The following is a 20,765-nucleotide window of genomic DNA, read 5'->3' as shown; positions in this document are numbered from 1 at the left end:
TCCCCAGCCCACCTGACTACAGGAATGCTGCTGCAATCAAGCTGCCTTTCTAATGGTAAAGAATCAGTATCTCAGCATGATCTCACTCTGGATCACCCCTCACATCATCAGGTCTTTATAGGCTTACAACTTGTGTGACTTACTAAGCAATTGCTGTAAAAATAACAGTGCTGGGAATTTTATAATTGTATCCTATTTTGTTTCAGTTGTGAAAAATCACCTCCTCAAGGACTGTCATTCCTGGAAGGTGCACCACCTCACAGTGCAGAGATAAGCTCACTCTGGAACAGCTCTTCAGCAAATGTTGTTTGAAAGTACAAAACCTGTACTTTGCACAAACACATGCAACTCTGGAAACATACCAGACTGAGGCCCTCACACATGAGATATGAAAGAAAAATCAACATTTTAACACCTTTCTAGTATAGTTATTGTTATGATTGCTTTCTTGCATTCATCCAACACAAACTCACCACAGTTCATAACTGAAGTCTCTTTTGAGATACACAGACATTTAATCAGCTTGCAGTGGATACTACCCTATGATATACTTCCTTCCAAGCAGGCTGGAATAAAACAGAACAGTCCTCAGTTTTTAGAAGGCATTTTTCTCAAAACGGGCTGTTGAAACTGAAATAAAATTGATAGATTGAAAAAAGCCAAATAGGGGGAAATGCCTTTTACAGGACATTGAAACTTGTGTGTGGGAAGAGGTTAGCCTTTGAGGCTGGAAGAAAATACAAAACCACCCTGGTGACACCATGCCCCAAGAAGCACCAGATGCATTTATGTACAATTAGACACACACACAAAAACAAATTCAGCAGAGGATTTTCTGTTACCGATTAAAACTGGTACTATTTCAACTCAGCAGCAGCACTAGTAATAATCTCATTTGCTAAAATACTCTTGTATGGGTAACAATTTCCAGGAGCAGTAGCAGCGGAGCATCAGGTTAAGACCAGATGTGGTTGGTCAGGTACCTGAAATGAGCTGTTTCCTGTTGTGTTTAAGTATTTGCTGTAGGAATGAACTGTAAGGACAAGGATGTTTATTCAGGAAGATTAAATGTCTTGAAGTGCATTAAGGCTCTTCTGCTGCCTGGCAGAAGTTGAACGCAGAATATAGGGTGCACAGGGATGCATAGGTGATGCTGAATATTTCTATCAGGCATATGCATGTGGGAGGGAAGAAGGAAAGGGGACAATAAGACATGCCATCACAGCCAGCACACTCCTTAAATCATATTCCCATCAGCTCCCTTCCCATTAACTCCAGCTGAGATGACAGGAATCCGAGTTTGGAGACAATGCTCAGGATCACTGCATGTCCCTCTGCCTCCTATTTTAACATACATCCAAACTCTCAAGCCTTACAAACCTGCTTAACTTTCCCAACAGAATTACCATCTATAAACAGTCACAGCTTTCCCATCTTCATTTGCCAACTATGATCATACTGATCGCATAAAATTTTGTCTTCTAATCCCAGTGCGAGACTTACCAATGCTGCTTTAGTTAGTTACGCTGATGCTGGATTTGCAATCTAGCTGAAAGTGAACCAGTCGCTAGTTTTGTAGTTGAAAAAAAGCATACTGGAAGATTTTTATAATCTAATTCTATAATGCAGGTGTCTTTCTCTTCCTCAAAGTTTATGGCATCCATCACTGCATGCTTCCTTCTTACAGAAGAGCTTCAGCACTAGGAAATGAATGGACTGGTTTTCATACTGTTTACAACCATACTAGGCAATTCTGATACTTCCCTTACTTTAAAGAGCACACAAAATGATTGATAATGCCCAATTTTTTTGCATAGTGTTTCTTTCCTAGTCCTTGGATTCCATTTAGTTTGTCCTAGGTGACTCCTTCAGATCTAGATAATCCATTCTCTGGACAGCAGGGCTGACCCTGCTCGTTGGCAACACTTCCCTTAAAGGCAAATGAATTAAAACCAAAACCGCCTGTAAATCAGAATGTTTCATGAACAATCCCATTCTCTAAATAAGTATGTGCTAATGTCTCTGAATGTACACAGTAGTGGAATTCTAATGTCTTTAAGATAATTATCTGTTCCCTTTTCTATCCCTTGTTTTTGAAGATACAATCTCATCAGTTCCATTTGCTAGTCAGACTTGGAAATAGTGACTTATTTTTTCCAGTTTCTCCATTGAGATGGTAAAAGAGCATTGTTAGACCAAAAATTCAGAGCCAAGATAAGTTACTGAGGGAACAGAAAATCAATTGTCTGCAAAGTTTCCCTCCCTCATCAGGCAGCATGTTTTGAGATTCTCTTTCTGTCACCCTGGAGAGGTATAAACCCCAGAAAAAAAAGAGAGTAATTGGGGAGATTACCATAAAAATAAGATACAGTAGGATTTGGAACTCAACCTCTTTCTGATGAAAGTCAGCATGCAGATGGAATGATAAATGAATTAGGTTCAAATGCTCTGAAAATAGGGGATATAATGATACAATACAGAGAAATGGACATGACACATGGATGGAAATTTGTTCCAGATGGCAAAATGGAAATACCTTTGCTATTAGAGACCCTGAATTCCAGAAATGAAATTTTTCATTGCAATTATTTGTAAAAAAGTTAAATTCTAAAATGATTAACCAGATTGATCTGACTGTCAAGGAATTTACACTAGTACATTAAAAACTCTTAGAGAAGTTCTTGGCCACTGAGACAAACTACATAGGAATGGTGCTTGTCTCTGCTCGTAAATTCTTCTAACACCCAAAATTAGGTGGCTGCATTGATCCTGCTTATTGGAAATGGCTCCCAGTGTGTTCCAACTTTCAAACCATAGCCATGAAATATGTGCAAGTGTGCTAGCTGGCAGTTCTCAAAGACTCTGTTACTTGTTTCTTGTATAAATCATTGCATTCCTGTTTCCAGTTCTATTTAGTTTATTGGCATCCCAGAATCTCTGCTTTCAGTACATACAGAACAATTTAATGGCTTATTGAAGAAAATAGTATAAGTAAAAACTTGCTCACTGTTAGAGATAGAATCCAATTATTTTTCCCAAAGGAATGACTTTTATTTAGAAACTGAGACGATCTGTTTTCCAATATTGCCTCCACTCATCATGGACTGGAAAGCAGCTTCAAGAGAAATAATGAAATCAGTTAGTGCCAAGCAAAATGTGCCAAGTGACATTTAAAAAAAAAGATTATTTAAAGAAAAGGTAGAAGCTGATGTGTGAAAGAGCTGCCCAGAAAAGAGAGATCACGTTTTGGACCTAAACATATTTATCCCTAATGACATGCTAAATTAAGAAGAAGAAAAAGGAAAAAAGCTAATCTGTAATAAACTGCTAAGGACAGTCTTGTGTAATAACTAAAACCCCTGATTTGCAAGCAACTGTTTGGCCCTACACAAATTAGCTATTAAATTTGCTGCTTTTATGATATGCCATGCAAACACCAAACAGAAAGACAAAGCATGACTGGAGACCCCACAAATGCTGTGGGTTTGACAAACTCTTGTGAAAGAAAAAGGTTTATAAACACTCTGTGTGGTACAATAAATGGGAGAAGCTGGTGCAAAAGAATAAACCTTGGAGTAAACAAAATATGAAATTTGACTGCTGTATTTGATGAAATTTCATCAAAATACACATGTATACCAGTAAGTAACAATGACTAGAATAAATTTACATTTGTAAGATTTGGCTATTGCTTAATTCTAGTGGCTTCCAACCTTGCGGGACTAAAGACTTAATTAAACCATACTCTCCCCTGTTACTTGCAAGGGAAGCATTCTTACAGCACATCTGGAATCAACTGGCTGTCTTGCTGTCTCACTGCAGTCGCAAGACCCTCTTCATTTTTAGATTTTCTTTGTTACAGATTTTCTGAACAGGCTACAGGCCATTTTGTTCCTTTAGAAGAAATTATTTTTCACTTTATTTAGCAGCCTGTCATGTTTTCCCCTTTCTTGTGTGTACTTTTTGTTATCAAATCCATTAACAAGCACTGTTACATATTGAGTTTTTGAACTACTGAGTTCAAAGTTTCCAAAATACCACTTTCTTAGTCATAAGAAATGGGCAGCACTTTAAATCTGTAAGATGAGCATGACATCATCAGCTAAGGTACCAGTTTAAGAGTTAATTCCCCTGATTGAAAAACAAACAAACAGATCTCAAAATTTATATTAGATTTATTTTTAACATAAAATAATCCTCTCACAGAAAGTACTTATACCTTGTGGGAAAAAAAAAAAAGTATTTTATTATAACATTAAAATTTCATTTTAGATAAAATATAAAAACCTGAATTGGCAAATGAAGCAAAGGAGGTAGTTAACCTCTGCTGTCATTGTATTTAATCAGATTATTACTCTTAGAAAATGGTGTAAAAGTCTTACCACCAATGTTTGCTAAGCCTTCTACCATGGTCTCTCTGACCTGTCAATGCAAACAAGTCCTTTTAGTTTTCTTCGAACAAGATTAACACTTCGTAGAAACATGCCATGAAACCACCACAGAAGCTACCAAAATCAAAAGGATTCTCTTGCTACATTGGGCAGTGCTCTGTTTGGGTCAGGTTCTTTCCTCAAGAGAGGAGTGAACACTTTCTGATTTAATTCTTCAGTCAGAACATCCCTGCCCCTGCAAAAATGTATAGTGTCTCCGGATTTCCCCAGGAAAAGTTACCGATTTACTGACTACTGAAGAATGAAATGTACTCATTTACCTGTTACTGAAGAATCAAAACCCAATTCAGACACATGTCATAGGGAATGGATGGATAAAGCATCTACCCATCACAAAATAATAAATAGTGATTATATAGCTTGAAACAAAACTTCAGACAAGATCCCCAAATGCATTCAGGACTTAACTAATCAGGTATTTGAAAGTAAGTATTTTTGAAGGTCTGATTCTTTACATAAAAAAGCACTTGCACCCTACGCTGAAAGAAAGAATACAGACATCTGCAGCATGTAATTAGAAATGTCTGTCATGCTACAGTCACACCATCCTCAGCAGGTATCTGCTACACCAGTGCTATCTAAGAAGCTTTCAATTATACTTACACATCCTTCGGAAAATCTGTTCCAATTCTGAGGCATGGTAAAAGAGCCAGGGACAAAGAAACTGGACTTCTTGTAGTCAGACCATGACCTGAGGAGATCGTATCAAAGGCCATGGATTAAACCTTCTTACCTTCAGTTTACCCCCTTGGATCCACTGACAGAGCTGTAATACACTAGCTTCTTGTTTGTCCATATAGTTCAACACTAAGAACCTTTCCCTGTGAAAAAAAAAAGAATCAGCCTCGATTTAAGAAACCTTGGGTAAGCATATTTTGAACAGCAGTTGAACCTGAAGGGTTATGGGTACTAATTACATCAAGACATAGCTCGCAGCTTTGCCAGCTTGTTGAGACACCTCCCTGCAGTGGGAGCTTCACAGTAACACTGGTCTTAGACAAGTAATTCTGCCCAAGTGTCAAAGAGAAGAGTCCCTCAATTAGATGGTGAATATGAATTAACTCTCAGGCTCCCTAGCATTCTGCATAATCTGCTGTTACATCTGTCTGTAGCGATCAAGAGAAACTGAAATGATCATCAGAAATGATAATTTCTTGTAGCAACATGCTGACTAAATTCTCCAGTGCCTTCTACTATGCATGACGTATTTTAGTGGTTTTATCCATTTTTTAAAAGTACAGACAAAAAAAACAGGGACAAGAAAAGAATTTTTATTAGAAGAGGTCCATCTGTTCCACAGAGACCAAGTGTCTCCCTAACTTTCTGCAATGCAATGAATGAAGTCTCCTGAGACTTCACTCCTAATCTCTACCTTAGCTCCACCTGAACCCTAACAGGAGATTCCAAAATTCCCAGGCATAACAAACCCCGGTGTTTTACCTGTATATATCTGTCACACCTACAGTCCCATTATCTAATAAAACCCCAACTACTAAAAAGATAATTTCAATACAATCTCTGCATCAGCTGCATCCTTACTTTAGAAATATTTTCTACTCCCTCTGCCTGAACTACTACACTTGGAGAGAAGGCACCCTGTAAAACATCTGAGACCAGAGCCATGGCAACACCTTCCCTCGTACTGAATAATCTGTCAGAGACTCCACGACTATATCAAGCAACCACAGACAATGAATAACAGACAACTATATTAACATGCAACAACATCCTTTCCCATTTTTATGCTGATACAGACAAAGATAAGAGAAAGGATTTACTGACACTGTGATTATAGTTCCCTTGTTTAATATGGCAACATTCTGTTCTGATTACATGTGCCTAGTGTGGATCTACAGGCTTCTGCACATCAGAGTCACAACACGATGTGCATGATCTACCTGAAACCTGGTCACAAGTTCTGTAAGAGAAATGTACCTTGTGATATTCCTTTCTTTCTGTATTTTTTCAATGTCAGGAGACAGTGGAGGAGGATAAGGCACATCTTTGTTATACTGAGAAATCTGTCCACACAGGATGATATGGCTGTTCTGATTCATCTGTTTGGGACAGCACAAAGTGAGAAAAATTACATTCCTTGGTCTCAGAAACTAGATTTTCTGGAGATGCAACAGATTATATTACAACATGTTCACATGGGTATCCTTAGTTAGAGCCACATTTCCTAGAAAAGACTGGGAGAACTGCAGGCAGTACAATTCAATCTATGACAACATTCAAATAGATAAATGCAGGGCAAGAATGGAAAAATAAAAGCTATACAGCCCAATTTATGTAATTTAAAGAGGCATTAAATACAAGGAATTCAACAACTTGTTATCTTACTTTCTGTCCTTTATGTAAGGAGGAGAGGGGTAACAGGACAAAGAAGTTGGATACGGCTGTGATTCAGAGGCTGCCACCAGAGACTCCCTGCCATGAGACAGAGTATTCTCCTGTTAACAATGAAGAGGGCTGGTCAAAAGCCTTTATGGAGGCCCAGCAGTTGGATTTTTGTGCAGCCAGAAAACCAAAGCTGACAAAACCCAAGATTACTACACTAACAGACCAGGTTTTTAGAAAATTACCAAGTCTCTTGGCCAAAGAAGCGAGAAATGACAAGCAGAAATTGTGTTTCTGTTACTATATCGCCAGCCTAATCCAGATGGCAGATTTCAATCTAGTTAGATTTCATCTAATCTGATGGCACTGATTTCAAGTATCTGATTTCTCAAGACCAGAATCAGCACCTGGATTAAATCAGTGAAGTGGAAAACCTGCTCTGCTGTATTGCAGGCTGGTCTCCAATATGATTAATCTAAAGCTGGGCATGCAGACACTGGAGAGTGACTAGAATAACCTGACAGCTGGTATAATCACCTGACTTATAACTGTATCACTGATGTCTCCACCAACATTGTCAAAGTAAACATCCACACCGCCTGGGCAGAATTCGCGTAGCTGCTCTGCCACATTCCCCTTCTTGTAATTAATAGCTGCATCAAATCCCATTTCTTTGACCAAAATAGAGCACTTTTCATCTGTGCCAGCGATCCCTACCACCCTGGAGCAGCCCTCCAGACGGCCAATCTGCAGGACACAACAAAAACAAAAAACACAAACAAGAAAGAGAAGTGAGATCACTCATCTGCATAAAGGTAGAGGGGGTGTTACAGTTCTCCCCCATCCCCCCCCATCTCACACGACACAACTGTCTCGTCACTCCCTCCTCGCACCTAGGGAAGGGACAGGTACTGGTGAAATCTGCCAGTGAAACTCAGTGACTGCAGGAGGTTTAGTCTGTGGAGTCACCAGTGACTGGCAGTACTGGAAAGCCAAATACAGTAACAAAATCACCACCTGCCAAGTACCGTTATATAGCTAATAAAAGGCCCAAAAGATTGGACAATAATTGATTTAAATACATTCTATAGATCTTTATAGATATGCACCTACACACACACAAACCCACTGCAACAGGTTCTGCAAAGCTGAAGAGGATAAAAGGGCTGGGAATCTCAAAATACAAAGGATGTCACGGAACACAACCCAAAGAAGCGGTTACTACATTTTTTTACTACTATAGAAAAAAGAAAGTTGCCGGTCAACTCAAAGACTGTGTTCAAACAGCAAACCACTAAATGTATAGTAAATACATGTACTTATACCATCGACTTTATCTATTGACAAGTAATCATTTTGGGCTGTTTTCTCCTACCCCAGTTTCATGAAACGGAAGTTTCACACCTACAGTCTTTCTCAGTGAGAATGTGAGTCAAACCTGTGGAAGTGGCCCTTCTCGTGGAGTTGTACCTACTCACATTTACAATGATTTTATCCATACTTTTACTAACCAGCATATTTCAGAAGATAAACTTGGTAACAGAGTATGCTTGCATGTCTTAAGTTCACCTACCTGCCCAGCCAAAGACCCACAGGCGCCGGCTGCTCCGCTCACCACCATTGTCTGATTTGCACCCACAGCCACATGTCCTTTCTCCTTTATACCCAACAGGGCTGTCAGTCCTGTGATGCCAGCTGCACCGAGGAAGTAGGAAAGGCGTCCATTTACAAGTTCTGGAATGAGCTACAAAACAGAAACACATGGTAGTATTCATTGCTTTTTAAGGTGAGGTTTTGCTGTTTGCTATTTGATTGTCTGAGCATAAAAGACTAACTCAGGATATTTACCAAGCAAGGTAGGGACAAGCTGTCTAGAAACTAGCTCTATCCTAATAACAAAATTTTACAAAATTAAACAAAGATTGTATTTCCAGAGTCTTAGAAGTTTTTAAACAAAGTCATTCACAAAAACTTAAATTACTGAAGCGCCAAAAACCACTTGGGAATGAAGATGTTTCCAGCAATGACGAACTATCCCTATATTAGCATAAAGGATAAAATAGTACAGTTCAGCAAATACTGCAATTACAGGTGAGTGGCAAAGGGTCCTAAAGGAAGGAGTTTATTGTCAAATATGCATTCTTAAACTACAATAATTTTATCTTTGACATGAAGATAAGGAAGAAACTGATATTTTGCCACCTGTAAGTTGATCTGCCTTTCGAGAAATAGTTGCTGCAATAATGTTAGCTTGGTTTTGACTAAAAACTAGTGTCATTAGCCACTATTTAAAAAAAAAATGTTTAGGAAACGAAAACAGTTGCATTTACATTTTACATTACCTTTTGTAGCAAGCCTCCATCTAGAATTGCCACTGTCTGCCAGGGCCAATTGAAGGAGATTACAAAGTCTCCTTTAGCAAAGTTGTCATGCTTGCTCTCCTCCACAACCCCAATGCCCCCACCATCAGCAACTTCAGACAACTGCCAGGGCAAGAGGTAATCTGAGCCAGTGTCCTCATTCATTCGGCAGCGCTGAAAGACAAGGCTTTAATGAGAGGCTCTGGGGGAACACATGGTTTGTGAGTTCAAATGAAGGTGGGGGTGAGATATTTATAAAACTTCAAACACAAAGGGCTACTCAAAAGTCTCTCAATAAGCCCCAAACAGTCCTCATCTTTTCTTAGATCTTTTTTCTCTTGTTTGCTCAGTACAAAAGGAGGATGGATCATTCTGATCTCCTCCAGCAGCCTTATCAAATCCAACACGTTCTATAGATGCTGTCTCAAAGTCACCCATGTAACTGAAGGCAACTGGCTTGGGTCTGAGGAGAATCCTGTAATGCCATTCCTTAACTGGCTGAATCATAGAAATGTAGGACTGAAAAAAACCCCACCCATGAGTCATTCAGTCCATGCCTATGCACTGAAGAACAGACAAACCTCTTGAACTCTGAAACATTTTCTATCTCCCCCTGTAGCTTGAGCCTGTACTTCAGGATTCTTGAATTCTTCCTTAATTCCCAAGCTACACCTACTTTCCTGAAACAAAGAGTGTTTCTTTTCTATCTCCATCTATGCAAGGAAGAGATTATCAGAATTTTCTTTATAGCAAAGTTTTACACACTAGCAGACTCAGTCTATCTGCTTCTCCTATCTTCACTTCCATTTCAACCTAAACTCTCCCAAACACATGATTTCTACAGTTTTGCAGAACTGGGTGCAAGTGCTGGTTAAGGCTTCATTCACTCATCCTCTTTGCTTCCATTCTTTATAATGTATTGACACATTTTTGTCCTGCCATCACCCACTTAAGGAGAAAATCTGACTAAACAAAAGTGGTAATAACAAAATAGTATTTAACTTGAAACATTTAGGTGTCTAGAATTTTTTTGCCTGATCATGTCCCTTTCTTGCTTCATCATGAAATATTCTTCCTCCTCTACTCACACTCCCCTCAACTGAAAAGTACTTCATTTTATGGGATGAAAAAAAATAAGTTAAAAATGTATACAAAAAAGGCAAAATTTAGAAAACCAAATCTGTCATGATATATCAGGGATCACAGTCTCTTCCTGGTCCTATTGTAGGCTTAAGTTTTAGAACTAACAATAGTGCGTGTGTCTTTAATGTAGTAGAATAGACCAAACTGTTCTAACTTACTAACATATAGAGAGAAAGCAATGTTTGGCTGACGGGGGAAGGAACATCACAGGACTGATAACTAACTAAGAAGACAGTAAATAAGACCAAGGATGCCAACCTTCAAGATAGCAGAGTGGCGTCCAACACAGAGAGAGACTGGAACAAACAGAAGCAAGGACATACCAACTGCTAACTCAGCACTAGGACCTTTAAGCATGCACAAGCACTGAGGTCACTCAATAAACACAGTGAAGGAGACTGTCAGCAACCACCAGAGACCCGCACTCAGCAAGAAAGGGCAGGCTTAATTAGGATGCAAATATTATAATTAGTTCCTGGAAACTCTGTAAATACGCATGAGTATGCTAAACATGTAGCTGCCGACTGCAAGTAATGGGCGCGCTCACCTTTGAGAAGCTATTTGCGTGTGCACCCAGCGCTGCAATAAAGAATGCTGCTGTCTAAAACTCAGAACTGAGACTTAGAGAGTTTCTTCAACCAGCTTTTACAGTAACACTATAAAATCATATTCCTATACATATATCACAGGAACATTACTGACTATAACTGGTAAGCTGGCTGTGTTCAAGGCCAGGCTGGACAGAGCCTTGGGTGACATGATCTAAGGTGAGGTGTCCCTGCCCATGGCAGGGGGGTTGGAACTAGATGATCTTAAGGTCCTTTCCAACCCAAGCCATTCTTTGATTTTATGACAGGTGCAGAGTTGAAGGTATTTTAAAAAACAAATTCTGGCTTAGCTCTAAGTCCATCACCTACCATGTAAGGGTCCACAGAGAGATAAAGGGTTCTAACACGCACTTGTCCCACTTGGATTGCATCTGCTATTGTACTTTCCTCGAGTCGGAAGTTCTCAGCCACCGGCACACCATTCTTACCTAGTATTATAAAATCAAACAAATAAATCAATATAGAGCTTCTCTTAATCAATATGGGAAGTCCTTCTTTTAAGATAGTCCTTTTTCAAGTAAGTTAGGCTATTACTAGGTATAAAACAGACCAACTTTCAGACTGTGTGTTACAGACTACAGTTTAAATGGGTGCATCGCCACCATCCAAACTGAAGACACACTGATCTGTCAGCTAACGTTTGCCTGGGCCAGTAGCAGGCACTTGCCCTGACTGACAGTTGGCTGTTCGCCTTCCCAAAAAATGGTTCTATGTACCCTATGTGTTGAAAAGCCCCTAACTTTCAAAACAAAGACACTCACTGGGACTTCTCTCACGTAACAAAACCATCATGTGCTATTCTGCCAGTAAAAAATGACCATAAATTTTAATCAGATTGAGTTTTAAACTCTCGCTCTTTCAGTCTTTTGACTCAGTGAGATTGGGGAAATACAGACCATTGCCACTGCACATGCATATGCTGCAAGAGCAGCCCTCTGCAGCTGCAGACAGACCTCCTTAAATTAAAGCTTCCCAGAAACACCTATGATACACATTCCAAAAGACACAGAACTGGAGGCTTCATCCTCAGGTGCATGCCACATGCAGCAGATCAGTCAGACTGACAGCTGGAACCACCAGCACTAAAAGGAAAGAGCCAGATATCTGTGTGTGTTTTAAATCAGTGGATGACTCCAGCACTCTACTGCTGTAACATTTGATTTGCACAAAGACTTACTTGCAGATCACACAATTGTTCTTACCCTCTCAGGACTTATTTGGCATTGAGCAGTATACAACACTCCCCCCAAAACTTAACATATGCCTTTGGGTCTTCTACAACAGACAATTTATAAACTCACTATTCAAAACATTGTGCTTACATGTAACAAAGCAAATATGTAAGTAAAGAAGTAAACAAATCCTCAAAAGTGTGAATTTAAAAAACAAACACTTTGACACATGGGAGGAATAAAATATTCAGTATTTACTAAAAGGAAACAAAAATTAACAGTAACAAAATACTTTCTTTTAGTCATCTCTTAAAATGCAGGATGAACAAATACCAGAACTAAAAAGCAATGCTTGCTAATCTTCCTTCCCTTTAAGTCCCTACACTTAGGCTTTTCTCCTATATTATGCATTAAACCCTTTTTTCTTATCTGAGAGAACATCAGTATAAACAGACCAAATAAATACAGCTCACAATAAACTTTACTTATTGCTGCCTGCAATATTAAGATACATAAATGTCAGTATCTTAAGTTAGTGTCTGTTTCTACACTCCCCATTTTGCATTAGGCAACCATAACAAACACATTGTTCCATTGCTTGAGAGAAATACATACCGGGGCGTGAATTCAGCACTACTCTCTGTATAATCATCTCTGCTTTTGCAGCAATTCCACACTGGATTTCTACAAAGGAAAACACTGTTTGAAGGACTGAAACACAAGTTTTCTTGAAACAGGATATGAGGCAAAGTACTTTGTAATTTGGAAACTGGGGGTGAAATATGGGCCTTGCCAACTTCAGCATCCATGCCCAAGAATCATATAAAACAACCTCAAATGTAAAATAAACAAACTTGTGAATAAAGAGTTTCCCTGTTTATCTTGTTAAAACCATGATTTTAGACAGTGTCACAGTAGCACCTTCTGGAAAGACTGAAAATTCTGATGAACTGTGCTCCTTGTAAGATCATCACCACCCCAGAGCATGTTGTAAGAGAAGGGTTTGGTTTGTTTTCCTGTGCTGTTTCCACCTAGAAGACACAAATTCAGCTTTGCACGCAGAGGTCAGGCGCAAATAAAAGGCTTGCACGCATGCCAGTAACAGCAGTATGCAGGTATATGATAAAAAGAGATTGTTGTGCTTAAGATGCTTCACATGAAATACCAGGGCGTCCTATTAGCAGCACATTTTCTCCTAAGAAATGGTCTGGCCCAAGGTGAGAAATAAATAGACCATCACTTCAACTGTTCAACTGAAAATTTTCTCCTTGAATTTCAACAGTTTAAAAGAGAACTTTAAATCTGTGTTCTTGAAACTGTGAGATGGGAATGTGACTAACAGGGAATGAACCTGATTTAGCAGGAGATAAATCACGCTTTTACATGCATTCTTACTGTTCTCAGCTGAGTGCCATAAATAACCAACCATCACAAGAACCATGGGCATTAAGGAATGAAACGTCGTAGCTCATGCCTTTGTTATAATGTTTAGTTTGCTGCTGACAAGAGCAAATTGGAGTGAAGCTAAACAGATGAGCCTAGAAAGAGTACACCACCACACTTACTCAACATCTTTACTATTTGAACACTGCAAAATACAGAAAATACTTCCACCTGTACTGTTATAGTGGCTGCATTACAGCACTTGGGAATACAGCCTGGAGCGCTGAAAACTATAACTAAAAAGCTATCAGGATAAGATGGGCCTTTCCCTCTCCTCTAAAACCTCCAAGTGACTCAAAGCAAAAGCATCTTGGTCATAAACCCGATCAAGGTTTGACATTTGATTGTGTTTGCACTTGAAAAGCTATTTAGCAAGCAAAAATTATTCCAGGGTTAGTTTCTTTTCAGTATTTCAACATCCAAGGGTGCTACAAGAAAAAAAAAAAAACAACAAACCACACGAAATGAATCTCGTATGTGTCCTCACAGCATCACATCAATAAAAATTAAGTGACCTGCGCAATTCTTTGGACAGAAAAATGCAGGAGATCGATCTACAACAAAAGGAAAAAACCTACACTTTGATCAAGTTACTCGTTACTGTTTAAAACAAAAAATGAGAATGAAAATACAGGAGTTTAATAGAGAAATAAAAATCCATTTTTATACCCACACAGCTGATAGAATCTCTAGAATAAATATACTCATGTAAAACCCTAACAGGAAGGATGGCCTAAAATAAACTTTGGCAGATGCTGGGTTCAGCATTGTACTCTGCTATCGACTTCCTGCGGAATCATGGGCACATCACTTTGTACTCCCTTTATAAAACACTTTTCAGAACAAAACTCCAAATTCCTCCAGATAACATCTGCCTAACAAAATTACATTCAAGTGATACAGTTGATAACCCCAGAGCAACTGTATTAGCATTTTATACTGTCAGATGTGCCCAGTGCAATATAAAAGGCCCCCATACTCTAATAAACAATTTGTGCACATACAGAACTTGGTTGAAATTCATAACCTCTAATGAAACTGCTCTGAGCAGAAATAATGAGTTAAGAATGCAGTGTATATAAACCAACAGTGAATTGAGAGCTCACATTAAGTCTGGACAAATCACTCCTTGATACACTACTCACTTTCAGTTCAAATCTATCCATGTCATTAAGAGTTTGATCCACTGTTTATATACCACATAGAGAAGGCAGAACTGCTGTGCAGCTCATGCCTTACAGAAAGGGCCACTGTCAAAACTGCTGATTCAGGTTTTTTATCCTGAAACTTAATACATAGAATTATAGAATCATAGGATAGTTAGGGTTGGAAAGGACCTTAAGATCATCTAGTTCCAACCCCCCTGCCATGGGCAGGCACACCTCACACTCAACCATGTCACCCAAGGCTCTGTCCAACCTGGCCTTGAACACCACCAGGGATGGAGCATTCACAACTTCCTTGGGCAACCCATTCCTGTGCCTCACCACTCTCACAGTAAAGAACTTTTTCCTTACATCCAATCTAAACTTCCCCTGTTTAAGTTTTAACCCATTACCCCTTGTCCTGTCACCACAGTCCCTAATGTAGAGTCCCTCCCCAGCATCCTTATAGGCCCCCTTCAAATACTGGAAGGCTGCTATGAGGTCTCCACGCAGCCTTCTCTTCTCCAGGCTGAACAGCCCCAACTTTCTCAGCCTATCTTCATACAGGAGGTGCTCCAGTCCCCTGATCATCCTCGTGGCCCTTCTCTGGACTCGTTCCAACAGTTCCATGTCCTTTTTATGTTGAGGACACACAAAAATCCAATCTGAACAAGAGATGATGAAACGCAATTTTATTATGCCTAAGACATACTTGAAATACTTGTGTAACATTACTTGAAAGTGTAACATTATCTAGGTGTTCCTGCTCCGGCAGGGGGGATTGGACTAGATGATCTTTCGAGGTCCCTTCCAATCTCTAACATACTGTGATACTGTGATACTGTGAAATACCTGCTATCATAGTACCCAAAAAAAAAGAATTATTTATAGAGAAAAATCAAAGATATTAACATACTCAAAGAAAGAAAAGACAATACAGAGCAGCATAGAAAGTTACGACTGGAAAAAGTATACAATATAAATTCAGACTACTTCTTTGAATGCCTGCCACTCTGAGGGAACAAAAACTCTGTTGATTTCCCAGGCCATTTTCACAGCTTTTGGCTGAAAAGCCTGTGCACTAATTCAACTTGAGGATCTTGCAGATACTGTGAGTGGGTGGACAGAAAGCATGGCTGGCAAGCAAACTGTCACTCATTCTATGACAGCTGTCACAATAAAATGCAGCACTGCAGAAGGACATGCACTTCTAAATATGACTGCATTTACTCCACAGTGGAAATCAGTAACAACATTACACAAGGAAATGGTCACTCTAATAACATAGTAAGAAACAATCAAACTTTCCTCATATTAGAAACAACATTTAAGTGTAGAGACACCACCCTTTAGTACCATACACTGAGGAAAGTTTTTGGAGAAAGAGGTTTTAAAAATGAACTAAATGGGATTTGCATCACATACATAATCCTTTTCAATATATCTGTAATGCCTGGGTGAAGGATGATTTTGACTACTTTTTTTAAAGACCGAGAGAAAGCAACACATACTGCTGGTTTTCAGCTTTTAATCAGAGTTGGGTTTACTCTTTAAATCAGATGGAGTAAAATGTTTCAACATCACCATTCCATGCCAAGATCACCTGACCCACCCTCTGAGTGCAGCAGGAGCATTAAGCAGTGCAAGAACAGTACCTCTGGGAGAGTCCCAGGCATGTTTTAGTCCAGTTTTATTCTTCCTTCTGTCTCCCCTTGCCTCTTCCTCGTTTTGCAGAGACATATGACAACTGCTTTTAAATATGTCCAATAAATTCCTTAGTGCTAAAAAGCCCAATTTGCTTGTCCTGGTTGCTAAAATTTCTTGTTTCTGAGACTGCCCATAAGCCAGTTTTCAGTTACATACATTTTTGCCAAAACAATTCACCTGCTTCCAAGTTGTGAGAGCCCATGTCAGGCACAGCCTAGTGGAAAAAAAAAGGAACAACAGCTTGCATATCCCTTCTGTATCAGGCTTATGTAGCATGGAGGAAGAAGGCAGTCAACCTAAGCAGAGAACAAGCAATACTGGAAGTCTTTTGAAACTGGGGTCTTAAAATGGCTGGAACAAGGATCCTCAGAGGAAACTCAAAGAAATTTCAAGGACTATGACTCTGAATGAGAAACATGCAGGAAGGAAAGAGGGGAAGGACTGGCACTAAGAATCAGAACAGAAACATGTGGCAAGAATAACAACTGAAAAGCCAGTAAAGCATGGGAGAGAAAAACAGAATGGGGAGAACTGGAGAAACTGTGAATTACAAAAGTGACTGAACCAAACAAACTGAGATAGGAATGGCTGGGCAAAAGGCAAAAAACCCCAGTAACTGTAACTGGCAAGGTCAGATGAATGGAAACAGAATGGAAATGGAATGGAAATAGAACCGAATGTAATGGATTAGGCACCAAAGTCTCCACCACACCCCTCAGGAGCTCTACATTTGAAGAATGTTAATTAACTGCAAACTCAAGTTTTCAAAAGGCAGAAGCCAGAATCAAAACTGACTGTCCTGAATGGAGAAAAACAAATGCCATAAAGAGAGAAGTACTTTCATGAACTGAACTAATAAATACAGATTTCCTAATGTTTCACATCTCATCACTGAATTCTCTGGTGTGAAGTTACTCCACAGGGCTTTCTCCATGTGGATTCTCTTGACACACTGTCAGGGTTGAGGGCAGGCTGCAGTCCTTCCCTCAAAAAAGAAATGGGTAAAAAAGGAAGACTGATAACAGCAGTAGCATCTTGATCCAGCCATCTCGTTTTTCTTTTTTTAATAAGAAGCCTAGTATCTTTGAGCTTTTTATCAAATTTGACTGATACAGAGCAAAAGCAAGTATACACACTCGTATCTACACCCAACTGTATAAATGTTACTTTTTTCAGATCCAGGTGTCAAAAAAGCTGAAAGCTTTCAGATATCACCTCTTGGGCATTATTGTCTTTTTAATAAATAGTTGCATTTTATGAAAATTGTTTTAAAATACCAACACATTATTTTTTCTTAGAATTTCAAGGCAGGAATGAACACAAGAAGGCAGATTGCTCCCAGAAAGGCAGGAGCATCACCTGGTGTGTTTTTGAGAAGCCTGTGATGCAGTATGCAGGTTCCCACATGAGAGCAATCCCAGAGTGTACTGATTATCCACTTCCCTAAGGATGACCAAAGACCCAGTTAGAAATTGCTGCTGTCAGGGTAGAAGCCACTGGATTCTGTCTTGCAGATGGTTCAGTATCAGTTTCAGAAGCTGCAGATAGAACAACGTAGGAGAGAGAAACCGAGAGAGATCAGTAGCAACGAAGGATGTTGAGTCCTACTGATGCAGGGAGTTGACCAATGTACAGGGGGGTTATACAAGGGGGTTAGAGGAATTTGCTTGCTTAAACAAAAGTATTGTCTGTTGTAAATGCCTGCTAAGCAGAACAAAGGCACCTGGTCCTACTGATAAGGAAAAGCAGACACTTGGTCCTATTGATAAGCAGCTATTGTTAAGGAAATGCAGACACTTGATCCTATTGATAAGGAACTGATAAGGGGGAGAAGCAGATGATTTATGGCTGGGATACCGACCAAACCCTAAGGCCATATGTGAAGACTGAAAGGTGAAAAGTGCAAGAAGAGGAAGACTCATTTACTTCATCTTGCAGACCCCTACCCACAGGAGGAAGACTCAGTTACTTCATCTTGAGACCCTTGCCCATGACCAGAGGGGGCACTGCGCAGGCGCAGAGGACCTTCTGGCTCATTATAATACGAAGCGGGGATAGGACATGAATATGTATAGGCGTGTTGTGCAACCTTATGAATATATATAACTTTAGAGAATAAATGTAGAGGGAAACAACACTGAGGTACGCATGACTTTGAGGAATTATCCCCGTGCGTCTCAGCGCTGAATAAAAAGCATACCTACTTTACAACTTTAACGAGTTGTGGAGTCAATCCGCGCATCACTACAAGCAGCAGAACGGCCTGATCTGGGTGCTGAGGAGGCTTCTTTCCTCTGGGCCTCCTCCACCACCCGGGCCACGGCCTGACACAGAGCCCAGCAAAGTCAGGTCCACGCTCCCGTTCCAGAGGTCAGCAATCCCAGCGGCTCCCTCTTCCCACCCTCAACTCCCTCCCCCGCGCACCCGGCAGCCAGGAGGCGCTAACCCTGAAGAAGCGACTGCTGGGAAGGACATGGCCCTGTGCCGTCAGGCAGGCATCGGAAGGAGCAACAAGAACACCCCCACACACACACCGCCCAAGGCAGAACGCGGCCGGTTTTACACCTGCCACCGGGGCATGCCCACCTCCAGGGGACGGAGGCGGACTCCGGTCCGGTCCGCTCTGCCCGCTCCGGGACACCGCTCCTCTCCTGCTACCCGCCGCTCCCCGTGCGGGGCAGGCTGGAGGCCGGGCCCCCCGCCGCGCGCCGTTCCCACTCACCCTGACGGACGGCTCCGGCGCTCCACCAAGCTCACCCCCTCCCCGAGGCCCCGCCTCAGGCCCCCGTGCGCATGCTCGGAGGCCTTAAACAGGGAACGCGGCTGCCCACCGCTTAAAGCGGCGATGGCCGCGGCTTGGGTCCTGGCGGGCGCGAAGGGCTTTAGCGGAGTGTGGATGGCAGGCAGCAGCCCCTTAACTCGGGCTTCCTTTTCTTTCCCTTTCCTTTTGTTTCTCCGGTAGCAGGTTCCTGGTTTCCCCGCCCCGTTTCGCAGGCAGCGGCTGGTGGGCTGTGGGCCCGGCGGTGGCGGCTCATGTCCTGAGCGCCCGGAAAAGGCGCTTGTGAGGGGATTTTCTTGACAAGGGAGGGTGACGCTGAGGGATACTTGTCTCTTGTGTGTTAGAGCGGATGAGATTTTGTTAACTGACGTGGTAGAAAGCTGTATTATAGTCATTGTTAAAGCTCCAGCAAAGCGGCTCTTGCGTATGCAGGTAGTAAAGAGTCACCTTTACTTGAAGAGCAGGCTGTAGGAGGATGAAGAGATGAAGAGCCAGAGCTTTGCTGCTGATGGGTCTTCGGTCCTGGTGCCGCCTGGCTGGATTACTCTGTGTGTACTCTCCCTACGTGGTTGTGACTCACCGTGCTGAAGAGCAGACGGGGCTGTGAAGTGGCCACTGGGTCGGTGGAAATTCCTGCAGAGCTTAAAGTGACCGCTTGAGACTGGAAAAACTCTCCCAGACTAATGGTTCCGATGATTTTGTACTCTGCCTCTTGCACAAAGACAGGCAAAGCCTTTCTATTGTGGCGTGGCCCACAGCACTTTAATACAGCTCTAAGTCAACATTTTATATTTGTGCCACAATAATACGCCAAATTTTGCACTTCACATTAGTTGAAACAGTCTGGAACTGGGATGGTCTAGGGAAAAAAGGTATCTCAAGAAGACTTATACCTTCATACTTTATTCCAGCTTGTATCAGTTGATCTAATGACTGGGCAAGTTGCTAGTGTAGCACACTGAAACTAAATCTTCAGAGTTGAAGTTGTCCCCATAGTTTCAAGAGGGCATATCTTGTATGGAGAAGGCCTGCGTTAAAGTGAATGACTGCTGACTTGCCTCATACTTTGTGCAATAAAAGAGCAGCACGATTATTAGAGAAATAATTCAGGAACCAGTGTTACACATCATTATGTGAGCAAACAGGAAAATATGATGAAGTCTATTAATAGAGAGCTCCCTGTTAATTTAGAAGTAATGTATCTCAGTGACTAGTATTAATTGAATGAGAAGTGGGGAAAAGGTATGCTATTTATAGGCACATATGCATATGTTTTCTGTATATTACATAATGGCAATACAGCTTCAGATGCTTTGTAAAAGTACAAAAAGAAACCTCTACCTAAACCCCAGCACATGAAATGGGCTCTCAACCAAGTATAATCCTCCTTTCTCTTGCCTAAGACAGGGTAGTTTGTCTCCTCCACAGATGAGGTTATCCTAAAAGGTGGTTATGGCAATCTGCAGTTTACTGTGCTAACCCTTATGTTCACGTACCCCCATCATCTCCTTTTAAAGTACTTGTTAACCTATTGAGAAATAAGCTCAGGTGTGAATTTAAAGCAGTAGCTATTCTGTGCTGACTTGCCTTGGGGACACATGTTCTAGTCTGGGAATG

The 20,765-nt window shown here is 40.8% G+C and overlaps 1 protein-coding gene across 3 annotated transcripts; it reads right to left on the bottom strand.

Annotated features, from left to right (window-relative positions):
- Nucleotides 1-2,899: 2,899 nt before the first annotated feature.
- Nucleotides 2,900-19,106, bottom strand: PTGR2 (prostaglandin reductase 2). 3 transcript variants are annotated; one of them, XM_057403907.1, is made up of 10 exons: nt 19,092-19,106; nt 12,690-12,758; nt 11,212-11,330; nt 9,134-9,325; nt 8,365-8,535; nt 7,329-7,538; nt 6,387-6,508; nt 5,185-5,272; nt 4,383-4,422; nt 2,900-3,115 (listed from the first exon to the last, which is right to left on the bottom strand). In XM_057403907.1, the coding sequence occupies exons 2-10, from the start codon at nt 12,724-12,726 to the stop codon at nt 3,051-3,053; spliced, it is 1,044 nt and encodes a 347-aa protein (XP_057259890.1). In that variant the 5' UTR covers nt 12,727-12,758; nt 19,092-19,106; the 3' UTR covers nt 2,900-3,050. The 3 variants fall into 3 exon arrangements, with proteins under 3 accessions (XP_057259890.1, XP_057259888.1, XP_057259889.1); XM_057403905.1 differs by lacking the exon at nt 19,092-19,106 and adding an exon at nt 16,318-16,482; XM_057403906.1 differs by lacking the exons at nt 2,900-3,115; nt 19,092-19,106 and adding exons at nt 3,588-3,894; nt 16,318-16,484.
- Between the last annotated feature and the right edge of the window lie 1,659 nt (nt 19,107-20,765).

The sequence above is a fragment of the Pezoporus wallicus genome, unplaced genomic scaffold (genome assembly GCF_028554395.1).
Source record: "Pezoporus wallicus isolate ANWC-B61680 ecotype Strahan unplaced genomic scaffold, APGP_CSIRO_Pwel_v1 contig_8673, whole genome shotgun sequence".
Lineage (NCBI taxonomy): Eukaryota > Metazoa > Chordata > Aves > Psittaciformes > Psittacidae > Pezoporus > Pezoporus wallicus.
Note: the sequence above shows the minus strand (reverse complement) of the source record. Positions and strands in the feature narration are given on the sequence as shown.